A 14,423-nucleotide genomic window follows, 5' to 3' on the forward strand; every position below is an offset into this window, starting at 1 on the left:
CCTCAATAAGCTTTACAAGTCTTCCTCGATAAACTTTACAAGTCTTCCTCGGTAAGATTTGAGAGACTTCCTCGATACGTTTTGACAATCACTTTATTTTTATTCAAATATTTTTAACACTCCCCCTTGATTGTCAAATGCGAGTTATCGCAAAGATTGGCTGCCTCGTTAAAACCTTGCAAGGAAAAACCCAGTGGGATAAAATCCTTGACGAAGGAAAAAGAGTACAGCCTCCCCCTGAATAAAATGTCTCACATTTTGACATTTTGATGTAGCAAACTTTTTAACCTCCGCATACCGATATTATTTCTCAGCTTCTCAAATGTTGATGTAGGGAGTGAGTTTGTAAGTATATCCGCCAGATTATTGCATGAGCGAACTTGTTGAATATCAATTTCACCATTTTCTTGAAGTTCATGAGTGTAGAAGAATTTTTGCAATATGTGTTTTGTTCGATCCCATATAATATATCTTTCCTTAAGTTGTTTGATGCAGGCCGAGTTATCCTCGAATAAAACTGTAGGACTATCTGAAATACTTGATAATCCACATGATTCTCAAATATGTTGAATGACCGACCTTAGCCACATACATTCTCTGCTTGCTTCATGAATTTCTAGTAACTCTGCGTGGTTTGATGAAGTTGCAGCCATAGTCTGTTTTGTAGACTTCCAAGAGATAGCAGTATCACAATATGTAAATAGGTAACCTGTTTGTGATCGCCCAAAATGAGGATCTGACATGTATCCAGCATCTGCATATCCAACTAGCCGTGATCTTGAATTATTTGGGAAGAATAGTCCAAGATCGATTGTCCCTCGAAGATATCTGTATATATATTTTATTCCATCCCAATGCCTTTTAGTAGGGTCAGAACTAAATTTTGCCAACAGGTTCACCGCAAATGCAATATCAGGTCGTGTGTTGTTTGCAAGATACATGAGAGCGCCAATTGCACTGAGATATGGAACTTCAGGTCTAAGAGTCTCTTCATCTAGTTTTTTAGGACGGAAAGGATCATTTTCAACCTCGAGTGATCGAACAACAATTGGTGTGGTTAGTGGATGAGTTTTGTCCATGTAGAACCGATCAAGAATCTTTTCAGTGTATTTTGATTGATGAACAAATATTCCTGAAGATAAGTGCTCCACCTGTATACCTAAACAAAATCTTGTCCTTCCAAGATCTTTCATTTCAAACTCATTTTTCAAATAGTTAGCAGCATTAGTAATATCTTCAGTAGTACCGATAATATTCAAATCATCCATATATACAACAATAATAACAAAACCAGTTGATGATTGTTTAATAAAAATGCAAGGACACACTTGATTATTAACATATCCATCATTCAATAAGTATTCACTAAGCCTGTTGTACCACATACGACCAGATTGTTTCAAACCCTACAATGATCGTTATAATTTAACAGAATATAAATGTCGAGGCTTAGTGTCCTCAATATTTAACCCTTCAGGAATTTTCATATAAATATCACTATCAAGTGATCTATATAGGTATGCTGTCACAACGTCCATCAAATGTGTTTTCAGTTTTTCCATACAAGCCATACCCATTAGAAAATGAAAAGTAACTCCATCCATCACAGGAGAGTATATTTCCTGGTAATCAAAACCAGGTCTTTGAGAGAATCCCTGGGCTACTAGTCGGGCCTTATGTTAGGTCTCAATATGTTTGTAGAAGGGGGGTTGAATACAAACAATACCGTTTAATCGAATAAAATGCGGAATAAAAAAGTGAAACAAAGTTCAAGTTAAATAAAACTATTATTAAACTTGAAAGGTGTTACAACAACGGTATCGTTTATAAGGGATTAATCTCAAATAAATTATTCCAAATCTAGAATAAATTCGACATGAACTTTTTCTATTTTTGAAATAAAAAGGATCAAATGCTAAAAGCAATTTGAGATTAAGTTCTAGGGATTTTGATCCGCTAGATAGTTACACAAGAACAAGAAAAGGATTTCTACTGGTTTAGATTTAACAATGAATACTAGAAATTAATGATCTGAGAAATTGTAATAAGTTCTCTGCTGTTTTCTTGGTTCTGTGTTCTTCTGTATATTTGATATTCAATGCTCTGTCTATTGAAAATCAGCTGCTGCTTTTATATTAAATCAATCCTTGATTTAACTGGCAAGACAATTATGTTAGCTCAGCAAGACAATCCTTTTAACTGGTAGAACTTTCGGTAGGACAATCTATGAACTGGCATGACTTTCGGCAAGACAATCTAAATGAACTGGCATGACTTTCGGTATGACTATTGATTGTCATACCGATTGTCATACTAATACAAAAGATTGACTTGCTGAATTAATTTTGAATTTAAATTCAAAATCAATTCTGAAAAACCATAATATTAATTCAGAATTAATTAATCAATTAATCCAATTAATCAATAAATTAATCTTTGCAGATATAATTTATTTTCTTAATTAAATTATACGACTTAATTAATAAATAGAGAATTAATACTATTCTTGAACAACAACCATTCTTCTGACAATCTTCTGAAAATCATGAATCCATTTCACCACTTCAATGTTGACACTCGATGTACTGTCTGGTTCATGAATGACTAACTTCTGTGATGTTTCTTCATGTCTTGATTTTATTCAGATTAAATCCCTGTAATTAGTTGATACCCTGACGAGATCTCTATCACTTGATTAAATCCACAATCTTGATTTATATCACGGAGGCTTGATCAATTTCTTGAGCTTCTTCCAGTGAATTAAGTCCTCAAGTCTGTAGATGAACAATGTTACTTAATCCTTTGACATATGTTACTTTGAGAGATCTCTCAGACGATAGAACCACTATTTACTTGTTACATCCTTATTTGAGTTGAGTTAAATCCTCGAATAAACAAATAGGCTATGACATATGCTTTTCAATCTCCCCCTATTTGTTTGTTAGACAATAACAACAAATACCTAGAGGATAACTCAACTAACAAATAAGAAAAAGATATAAACAGTAATGCAAAGTAAATAGCAGAAAAGTTCTGGATTATATTTAACATTTTCCAGATTCCAAAAGAAATTTACAAGTGAATACAAGATAGATGTTCCTCTAGACTGAACATATAACTACATTAGTCTATCTTGATTCATAAAGCTCTAATCATATTACATTAAGTTTTGAGCTAATTGAATTCAGTTGTCTTCCCTTCCGAATTCACCTTCTTCCAAATCTTGAAGCAACTCCTTGTCAAAGACACGATCCTTTTCAGAAGTGAAGCTGGCTGGTCTGACTGGTTGAACTCCAACTGACTTTAGCTTATTCTTGAACTGATTGTACCTGATGAGGATTGTTGACCACTTGAGGACTAGCCCTGCTGGAAAACTCTTTGAGCCTTTCTCGAAGAACTTCATTCAATTCTGAGCTTCTTTTGACTTTGTTGAGAAGAACCCAAATCTCTGATAAAGAACGATTCTCAAACAGATGAAGTGATACCTTGAAAGATCCTTCGCTCTGACAATATACAAATATGCTCATTTCATTTAGAGATCTCTCAAAGGCAGTTGTGATCCTTGAGACTTCAGTCTTGATAGCATTCATGTACACGTCATTGTTTGGATTAGAGATCTCCAACTTGTCAAGAAGATGTAGAAACTGCCTATCATTGTTTGTGCTCAGCCGAGGCATATCAAGTACTCTCCTAGCTTCATCCCATTTTTCACCAATCTTCAGCTTGACATCTCTTCTCCTTTCTTTAGCTTTAATGTCATGAAGACGTTGCTTTTGAAGAGTTTCTGTTCGTTCAATGTTTTTCCTCATATCAATGATCTGGGATACCTTTTTGAGTTCAGCTTCTTTTTCTTTTCAACTCTGACTGCTGCTGCTGAAACTCTTTCTCAAAAACAGGATCCACTTGAGCTTCTTCTTCCCATTCTCCAAAATCACTTTCCTCCTCAGCTTTAAAGAAACCATCTTTATCTTCCAAGACTGGTTCAGTGGGAATGTCAAAAATATCAAAGTCATCCTGTTCTCCACTATAGTAGACATCATCAGCCTTCCCTGTGCCTCCAGCAGAAGAATCTTTTTCTTTTCCCTTTCCACTTCTCCCTTTCTTCTCCCCCTTAGTTGAGGAATCCTCTACAGACTTTCCTCTAGACCCTCCATGACCTCCATCACCTCCAGAGCCTGAGCCTCCACCAGACGGCCCTTCAAAGAAGGTCCTTTGTTCTTCATTAGGGTAGTGAGAATTTTTTATCATGAAGTACAAGTGCTTCATCCCTTCATTTAGATGTTCCATGCCCGTCTCTATCTTCAGAAATATGGAGGAGTCCAGTGAATGATTCATTTCAACCAAGTCTTCAAGAGAAGTCATTCTTGTATGGAGAGAGCAGAAGTTTGAAATGTCTTCAGCTGATAAAGTTGGAGATGCCTGGATTGAGTTAAGCTTTGGTACAACAGAGGACTTCAAATATGATATCTCAGTCCTGATGAGAGCCAGCTGATTATTGACAGAGGTGGAAGAAGAAGACCGTTCAACCACTTGTGCTTTGAATGATTGAGCCTCAGCCTGACTTTTTACAAGTTGTTCTTTCAGATCAGCAATTTGAGCTAACAGATTTTCAGTGTTTGTGTCTGTGTGTGCGCTCACCTGAATATCTCTCCTGTTTGGTTCACTCAACTCACGTGCTTGTGTATCTCTCAATATTATTGCTCGTGAGGAGTCTTCCTGTTGCTGATCTTCTGTACCTGCAATTGAAATCACCCTAGCCTCTTCAAGAGAGGTCAGTGGTGGTGCAATGGGAATTCGCGAGTCCCGATCCTCAGTCAAGCCTATCTTTTCATGTGAAATAGATGTCTGAATTGCTTCAGGGATAGATTGACCGAGTTGCCCTCCACTTTCTCCAGATAAATCTGCGAGTGGAGAATCCCGTGAGGGAGAGCCAGAGGTGTTGGATCTGGGAGGGGAGAAAATTACTCTATTAAAGATGGCTGAGAGTCAGATTTTCCCTCAGAAGCATGTGACTACTCTTTTATCGTAACTATGGCAGGCACTGTAACCGACTCAATGTGCACTCCTCGCTCTGTGTCCTGAGTATCATCTATTGGTCTGTATGCATCCATTGTGAGTAATGGAAGTGTGCTTAACTCAGTACAGGATGCCATGGCCCTATGGCGAATTTTAATAGATTCATCCTGTTGATAGAATGTCTCTAGTAACTGTTCACTGGCTATATCAAAGTCCATGTCCTGTTGGGAGGACAAGGATGGGCTTTCAGATGCCTCAGTAAATGTTCTTCTTTTCTTGGGAGGAGGCAGAGCTGAGGGTTCATTCATATCCAACAACATACTACTTCCTACTAACCTTCTAGGTAACATTTTAGACAGTGGGGGAGAGGTTGAGATAGGTTGTGACTCTGTGTTTGGCTCTATGACCTGGGATTGAAGCTGCGGTTCTACAACTTCATGGTCAGCCCTATCAACCACTGAGGGTCTTTCAACAGAAGTAGGAATAGTTTGTGAGTGAGAAATTATTACCTGCAGTGGAAGAGCATCTGATGTTTGAGCCTGGGTGGCTTGAACCACTGGAGGTTGAGCTTGCTGTTCATGACCGGGAAGATTGAAAATTGGTAAAGGAATGTAAGTGGCCATGAAAGCAGATACAAGTACTGGAACTTGCATGAATTTGAAGGTTGTGTCTTGGCGTGTGTAAATCTTTTTGCTTACTAGCGGGGGTTCAGTTACTGAAGAGTTAGCAAAAAGAGCCTTATGCTCAGGTGTGAGAAGATGTTCTGCTATAAGCATGAGAAAACGAGCGTAGTAGCATGAAACCCTACGATTTGTAGAATGATCTCGTAAAGCAGTAGTGAGACATCTCAGAAGAATGGGTAAAAGTAGTTTGCCAAAATTGATCCTTTGATTGAAAACAACCGTAAGACCAATATACTGCAGAGTGGAAGTGATGTTGTGAAAGTTGGATTTAGTGTAGTTGGAAAACACTTTGGAAAGTGTATCGAAGAAAATATCCCATTCAGAAACCAAATTGGATTTAGACAACTTGGTTAAATTAATCACCCCCTGATAGTGAATAGCATGGAAAAAGTTTGAAATATCATTTTCAGAGGGTAAATTACAGAAATTGTCCATTGGAAAATTTAACGCTCGATTGACGACTGTTTCATCAATTACATATTGTGTGTTTGCCACGGTGAATGAAAAAGATTTAAAATCATCGGCCACAGTAGAGGTTGTGCAAATCAGTTTGAGCAGATCGACATTTAAAAGCACATTTGATTTAATAGCAGAGCTAACAATCGAATGGTCATTTAAAAATCTAATCCACGGCTTAAATTTTTCCACATTACATTTTTCTGGATTAAAATAACCAACAAGATTATGCTAGACAATTTGGAAATTGAGAGCCATTAAAAAATTATAATAAAACACACACTTTCAGAATTTTAGGAGTAATATTAAGAAAATTCGAATTAATTAAAAAAATTTAATAATTCGAATTAAATTAATTATATCCGAAAAATTTAGAAAGTAATGTATCTCGTTAATGTTCTTAACTCACAATAAAAGATCTGAAAAACGCACAAGACACAAAACAAAATTAACTAAAAATACCCAAAAACAAACAAACACAAACTGATTTTTTAAGGAAACAAAAAAACGAAGTGAAATAGTTTTAACAAAAAATCGACAGCACTTCCTTACTGTATGTATACACACGAATATGTATATATAACAGTAAAGTGTGCTGAGTAAAAACTCGAGCAATAAGACAACAATGGCGGTTTGAGTTTGATCGAAATAGAGAGAGAGAGAGAAACAAGACTGCTGGAATTTGAAACAAAACAAGTGAACTGATTACAAATAACAGAAACAAAAAAGAACTTAAGTAGACAACTGGTATGACAATCGAGGAAAGTCATACCGATTGTCTTCCCGATTGTCATACCAAGCTAATGGAAATAACAAATAAATACTAAAAATATAACTAGCATGACAATCTGATAGTCATACCGATTGTCATACCAGTATAAAATAGATGAATTAAAACAGAGTAAACTAGAAAGACAATCGATAGTCATACCGATTGTCATTCTAGTATATAAAAAAAACAAATAAAACAGATATAAATTTTATTACTGGCAAGACTATTGATAGTCATACGGATTGTCTTGCCAGTATAAAATTAAACAGAGAAACAAAATTAATTAAACACATACATATACTGAAATGACTTTCAGCAAGACAATTACAATTGTCTTGTCGATTGTCATTGCAGTAATAATATAATTATAAACAGAATTAGTATATACACAGTTACAGAATTTACATAAAAAATAATATTTCAGAAGTAATTATATTTTATTCCAAAAGTAGATTTCTGTTAAATTTTAGCAAATAAAATTCATAGAAAAATATTTTTAGAGAAAATAAAATATTTTGAGATATTAAAATTAACAAGTAGAATAAATAAATAAGATAAGATAATAAAACTTACATAGAAATAAGCAAGAATTATGGAAAATATGATAAAATAAATTTGCAAATGAATTTTTCATTTACGAAAAATTCATTTTTAAATTCATTCAAGAACAGATTTTAGATATTAACAAGTTTAATCACTAAAGCTATTCAACATACCCAATTTACCAACTAATCTGGTAAATGTGGATTCGTCAAGAGGTTTAGTGAAAATATCTGCTATTTGTTCTTCTGTTGGAACAAAATATAGTTCAACAGTACCATTCATGACGTGCTCTCTAATGAAATGATACCTGATGTCAATGTGCTTGGTCCTTGTATGCTGCACAGGGTTGTTGGTGATGGCTATTGCACTTGTATTGTCACATAGAATAGGTATTTTGTTCAATACAGAGCCATAGTCCCGTAGCTGATTCCTAATCCACAAGATCTGAGCACAACAGCTTCTAGGAGCAATATATTCAGCCTCGGTCGTTGAAATGGAAACTGTTTGTTGTTTCTTGCTATACCATGAGACTAGTCTGCTACCTAGGAATTGACAACTCCCTGAGGTGCTTTTCCTATCAACAACACTTCCTGCGTAATCTGAATCTGTATATCCAACAAGGTTAAAACCAGATTCTTTAGGGTACCAAATACCTAGATTTGGTGTTCCCTTAAGATATCTCAAGATTCGTTTAACAGCAACGAGATGAATATCTCTAGGATCCGCTTGGAACCTTGCACATAAGCATGTAGCATATATAATATCTGGTCTACTTGCAGTAAGATAGAGTAACGAGCCAATCATACCTCTGTAGCTTGTGACATCTACCTTAATAGAGTTTTCACATGGTCCAAGCTTGACAGCTGTAGTTGATGGAGTCCTTGCTGATGCAGAATCCTCTAGATTGTACTTTTTGAGGAGTTCCTTGAGATACTTGGATTGACAAATAAAAGTTCCATCTAACCTTTGATTTACTTGTAATCCAAGAAAGAACTTCAGCTCTCCCATCATGCTCATTTCAAATTTGCTGTGCATTAACTTAGCAAATCTCTTACAGAGATTATCATTAGTAGACCCAAATATTATATCATCCACATAGACTTGGACTAATACAGTATCATTCTTATGCTTTTTAGAAAAGAGAGTTTTGTCTATGACACCTCTAATAAAGCTATTTTCAATAAGAAATTCAGAGAGAGTGTCATACCATTTTCTCGGAGACTGTTTGAGTCCATAGATAGCCTTGAAAAGAAAGTAGACAAAATTCAAACAATCTGGATCTTCAAAACCAGGAGGTTGCTCTACATACAACTCTTCATCCAGCTTTCCATTCAGAAATGCACTCTTGACATCCATTTGATAAACTTTAAAGTTAGAGAATGCTGCGAATGCCAGAAATATCCTGATGGCCTCTAGTCTAGCCACTGGAGCATAGATTTCATCATAATCAATGCATTCAGCTTGAGAATACCCTCTAGCTACCAGTCTTGCTTTGTTTCTTGTAACCACACCATCTTCATCTAGTTTATTCCTGAATACCCACGGAGTACCAACAGCTTTCTTGTGTGTAGGTCTAGGTACCAGTTTCCAGACTTGTTGATGTTCAAACTGATTGAGTTCATCTTGCATAGAAATCACCCAATCTGGATCAATCAGTGCTTCTTCAATATTCTTAGGTTCCATCTCAGAAAGAAATCCTGAGAATAGACATTCATTTTTAGTAGCACGTCTAGTTCTGACTCCAACATCTGGATCACCAATAATCAACTCAAAAGGATGAGCTTTATTCGAGACAGTCTGTCTTGGAAGATTTGATCTTGATGATTCGCCTCGAAACACATTGGGATGTTGTGTCCTACTAGTTGATCCTTCAGCATCTCCCCCTGAGTTATTGTCAGGTTGACTTGATGATTCTTCGTCAGTAGCAGTGGTATCTCCATTGTTGCCAATGTTTCCATCACCATTACCTTGAGTATCATCATGATTAACAGGTTCTTCACCAGCAACAACCTCAGGTTCTTGATCATGTTCTGATTCTGAATCTGACATATCATCAAACTTCAGTTTCTCAGAAGGATCTTCAGTTTGGATACTAGGGAGTTTAGTGTCATCAAATGTAACATTTACACTTTCAGTTACTTTGTGTTGATCAATGATATACACCCTGTATGATCTTCTTCCATATCCAACAAAAATACCCTCATATGCCTTTGCCTCGAATTTACCACGACGATCATCTCCATCCTTGAGCATGAAGCATCTGGCACCAAATACATGAAAGTATTTGATAGAAGGTTTCTGTTCATTCATAATCTCATAAGGAGTTTTCATGAAGTCTTTGCTGATTAGAGTTCGATTTTGAGTATAACATGCAGTATTGACAGCTTCAGCCCAAAAGTACATTGGAAGACCTGATTTACTTAACATCATTCTTGCAGCTTCAATCAATGTACGATTCTTCCTTTCTACCACTCCATTTTGCTGAGGGGTTCTAGGAGCTGAAAATTGTCTGGTAATCCCTTTGTCTGTACAAAATCCATTGAGAAGTGAATTCTTGAATTTTGTTCCATTATCTGACCTTATTGCTCTAACAGGGACATTAGAATCTAACTCGATCAACTTGATATGATCAATCACAACTTGTGGTGTTTCATCCTTAGAGTGAAGGAATAAAACCCACGTATACTTGGAATAGTCATCAACTATCACAAGACAGTAACACTTCTTTGACATCGAAAGAACATTAACTGGTCCAAATAAATCCATGTGCAATAATTGCAGAACACCAGTTATGGAGGATGTGTCAGTGCCTTTATGACTTGCTTTCTTTGACTTTCCTTTCTGGCAAGCCTCACACAGTCCTTCTGGGGAGAATTCCAGCTGAGGCAGACCTCTGACCAATTCTCTTTTGACAAGAGAATTCATTGTTTTGAAATTGAGATGGGAAAGTCTCTTGTGTCATAGCCAACTCTCATCTGACGATGCCTTTGAATAGAAACAATTGACTTCAGGATTGCTTCCAGAGTTCATGTCAGCTACGAACAGATTTCCTTTCCGGATTCCCATCAAGGAGGGTTTTTTATTTTTCTTGTGCAGAATCTGACACTTCAGCTTGTCGAATAAAACATTGTAGCCGCTGTCACAAAACTGACTAATACTAAGCAAGTTGTGTTCAAGTCCTTGCACAACATACACATTTTCAATGATAACATTACCAGCTAGCAAACAACCATATCCCTCAGTTAGACCTTTGCTGTTATCTCCAAAGGTAACCACTGGGCCAGCTTTCTTAACCATATTTGATAGCAGGGCTCTATCTCCGGTCATATGTCTTGATGATCCGCTGTCAAGAATCCACACTACCGGTTGTACTTGTTTAATGCCCTGCAATACAAATGGATTAGACCTTCTTCGGAACCCAAGCTTGGTTGGGTCCGGCATACTTGTAAAATTGGCCTTTATCAGGAAAAACAACATTCTTAGCTTTAATGTTCTCAACTTTCTCAATGACTGTACATTTGACCTTGTAAACAGCCTTGACAAATTTCTGTTTAGGCTTAGGCACAAATGTCTCCTTTCTAGCTTTAGAAGAACTAGCCGTCTTAGACCTATCATGCTTCCTATTATTCACATGCTGACGAGGAGTAGTCTTATCATTAGAAACATGCTTACCATTAAAATAAGCATACATCAAATTAAAAGCACAAGACATACAATCAGGAACACCACATGCTTTATAAGAGGGATTAACAACAGGCAACTTATGCATGGTAGACATGGCATTTTGGTTATCCAACTCATGTGTGTCTGAGTTAGTCTCAGTTGCTTTCACAACTTTGACTGGGACCTTTGATACACTTGACTTGGAAACAACTTTCTCATTAGCAAGATCTTCAGCATGGATTTCTTCTTGAATAATAAATGAGGTATCATCAAATGGTTCAACAATTGATTTTTTATAGAGGGGTTCATCAACACCCTTAAGCACATGTGGTACTTCCCTACCTTTAGCACATACATGAGGAGGGGAGTTTATGCCTAATTCTCCAATAGCAACATTATAATCATAACCAACTCCAGATGTTTGATTAATAGCTTGCTTATTGTAGAACTCTTTAGCCTTAGAGCAAGAATTAAAGTAAGCTTTGACCTTAGTCTCAAGACCGGTGATCTTGTCTTTGAGAATAGTTTCGAGTTGTCTATAACAGTCAACTCTATTCTCTAGAAAAGATACTTGTTCTTTTAATTTATCTTGATTAATGTGCACAAGTCTTAATTCATTGACCTCTTTCTCAAGGTCTTTGATTTGTTGAGTTAACATTTCATTATCACGACGAGCACAATCTAAGGAGCCTCCTAGATGATAAACTAATTCAGCATCAGTAAATTTTACCTCTTTTCTTGACGATGAGGTGTTTGCATCACTAGCCATGAGAGCAATATTCCCAACTTCTTCATCTTCACTGTCAGTATCATCCCAGCTTTTTCCCTTTGCCAGGTAAGCCCTTTCAGATTTACTCTTCTGATTAGAATCATAAGAGTTCTTCCTAACTTGTTTTGGCTTCTTGCATTCTGTGGTAAAGTGTCCCAACTCATTGCAGTTGAAGCATCGAATGGTGCTTCGATCAACCATCCCTGTTTTGTACCCACCACTGCTGGTGTTAGAGGATGAAGATCCACCTTTCTGGAATCTGTTGTAGTTGGACTTGTACTTGAACTTGGGATTCCTCTTGAATCTGACATTGGAGAATCTCTTGACAATCAGGGCCATTGACTCATCTTCCAATTACTCCAGTTCTTCCAAGGAATAAAAATCATCTCCTGATTGATTTGTAGTAGGAGGATCAAATTCTGCTACTATCACATTTTCTTCAGCCTTGGAAGACTGTACCATTCTCTCTGACTGTTGAGATTGTTGTTGTTGTTGTGGTTGTTGTTGTTGTTCTTCAGCTACTAGAGCAGTAGACGTGCTGACCACTCTTCCTTTCCCGTAGACTTCCTTCTGCTGAATCTACTCCAACTCATAGGTTTTTAACACACCATAGAGCCTTTCCAAAGAAATCTCACTCAGATCTCTTGCTTCTCTTATGGCAGTGATTCTATGTTCGAGATGAGTTGGCAGTGTTAAAAGGAACTTTTTGTTGACCTCCCTGATTTAATAGTATTTACCATTAATGTTCAGGTTGTTGATCAATGCATTGTACCTCTCAAACACTTCAGTGATTCCTTCTCCTGGATTGGATTTAAAGTATTCATACTCAGAGGTTAGGATTTCTAACTTGTTCTCCCTAACTTCCTCTGTGCCTTCATTAATCACCTCAATAGTTTCCCAGATGTGTTTGGAATCTTTACAGTTCATCACATGTCTATTCATCAAGGGATCAAGGGAATCAACTAAAATTAATTGAAGGCTAGCATCCAGGGAGGCTTCTTCTTTTTCAGCAGGAGAAAAATCCTCAGGATTCTTTACATAAGTTCTAGCTTTGGTAATCACAACATCATTTTCTATTACCTCTGGTTCAATAACCATCGGAATTTTTGGACCCTTCTTTAACACTTCCAGATATTTGGGATTTGCAACTTGTAAAAACAATAGCATCTTCTTCTTCCACATAACATAATTTTCTTTATCGAATAGTGGAATTTTAACGGTTCCAACTTTTTGTGTAGTCATTATGAATTTTTGAGTAAATAAAAATTCAAGGAGTGGAAGAATCACAAAAGTCTAGGATCTTGATTTGTTCGTTAATCAGAAGGCTCTGATACCAATTGTTAGGTCTCAATATGTTTGTAGAAGGGGGGTTGAATACAAACAATACCGTTTAATCGAATAAAATGCGGAATAAAAAAGTGAAACAAAATTCAAGTTAAATAAAACTATTATTAAACTTGAAAGGTGTTACAACAACGGTATCGTTTACAAGTGATTAATCTTAAATAAATTATTCCAAATCTAGAATAAATTCGACATGAACTTTTTCTATTTTTGAAATAAAAAGGATCAAATGCTAAAAGCAATTTGAGATTAAGTTCTAGGGATTTTTATTCGCTAGATAGTTACACAAGAACAAGAAAAGGATTTCTAGTGGTTTAGATTTAACAATGAATACTAGAAATTAATGATCTGAGAAATTGCAATAAGTTCTCTGTTGTTTTCTTGGTTCTGTGTTCTTCTGTATATTTGATATTCAATGCTCTGTCTGTTGAAAATCAGCTGCTGCTTTTATATTAAATCAATCCTTGATTTAACTGGCAAGACAATCCTGTCAGCTCAGCAAGACAATCCTTTTAACTGGTACAACTTTCGGTAGGACAATCTATTGAACTGGCATGACTTTCGGCAAGACAATCTAAATGAATTGGCATGACTTTCGGTATGACTATTGATTGTCATACTGATTGTCATACTAATACAAAAGATTGACTTGCTGAATTAATTTTGAATTTAAATTCAAAATCAATTCTGAAAAACCATAATATTAATTCAGAATTAATTAATCAATTAATCCAATTAATCAATAAATTAATCTTTGCAGATATAATTTATTTTCTTAATTAAATTATACGACTTAATTAATAAATAGAGAATTAATACTATTCTTGAACAGCAACCATTCTTTTGACAATCTTCTGAAAATCATGAATCCATTTCACCACTTCAATGTTGACACTCGATGTACTGTCTGGTTCATGAATGACTAACTTCTGTGATGTTTCTTCATGTCTTGATTTTCTTCAGATTAAATCCCTGTAATTAATTGATACCCTGACGAGATCTCTGTCACTTGATTAAATTCACAATCTTGATTTATATCACTGAAGCTTGATCAATTTCTTGAGCTTCTTCCAGTGAATTAAGTCCTCAAGTCTGTAGATGAATAATGTTACTTAATCCTTTGACATATGTTACTTTGAGAGATCTCTCTGACGATAGAACCACTATTTACTTGTTA

At 36.0% G+C, this 14,423-nt stretch overlaps 1 protein-coding gene across 1 annotated transcript; it reads right to left on the reverse strand.

Moving 5' to 3' along the window:
• Nucleotides 1-557: 557 nt before the first annotated feature.
• On the reverse strand, nt 558-1,079 carry LOC141714162 (secreted RxLR effector protein 161-like). The gene has a single exon (XM_074517695.1). The coding sequence runs from the start codon at nt 1,077-1,079 to the stop codon at nt 558-560; it is 522 nt and encodes a 173-aa protein (XP_074373796.1).
• Nucleotides 1,080-14,423: the final 13,344 nt, after the last annotated feature.

Source organism: Apium graveolens, chromosome 3 (assembly GCF_009905375.1).
Source record: "Apium graveolens cultivar Ventura chromosome 3, ASM990537v1, whole genome shotgun sequence".
Lineage (NCBI taxonomy): Eukaryota > Viridiplantae > Streptophyta > Magnoliopsida > Apiales > Apiaceae > Apium > Apium graveolens.

Excerpts from the sequence above, each read along its gene's own strand:
- LOC141714162 (XM_074517695.1), bottom strand. The coding sequence starts at position 1,079 with ATGGACAAAACTCATCCACTAACCACACCAATTGTTGTTCGATCACTC.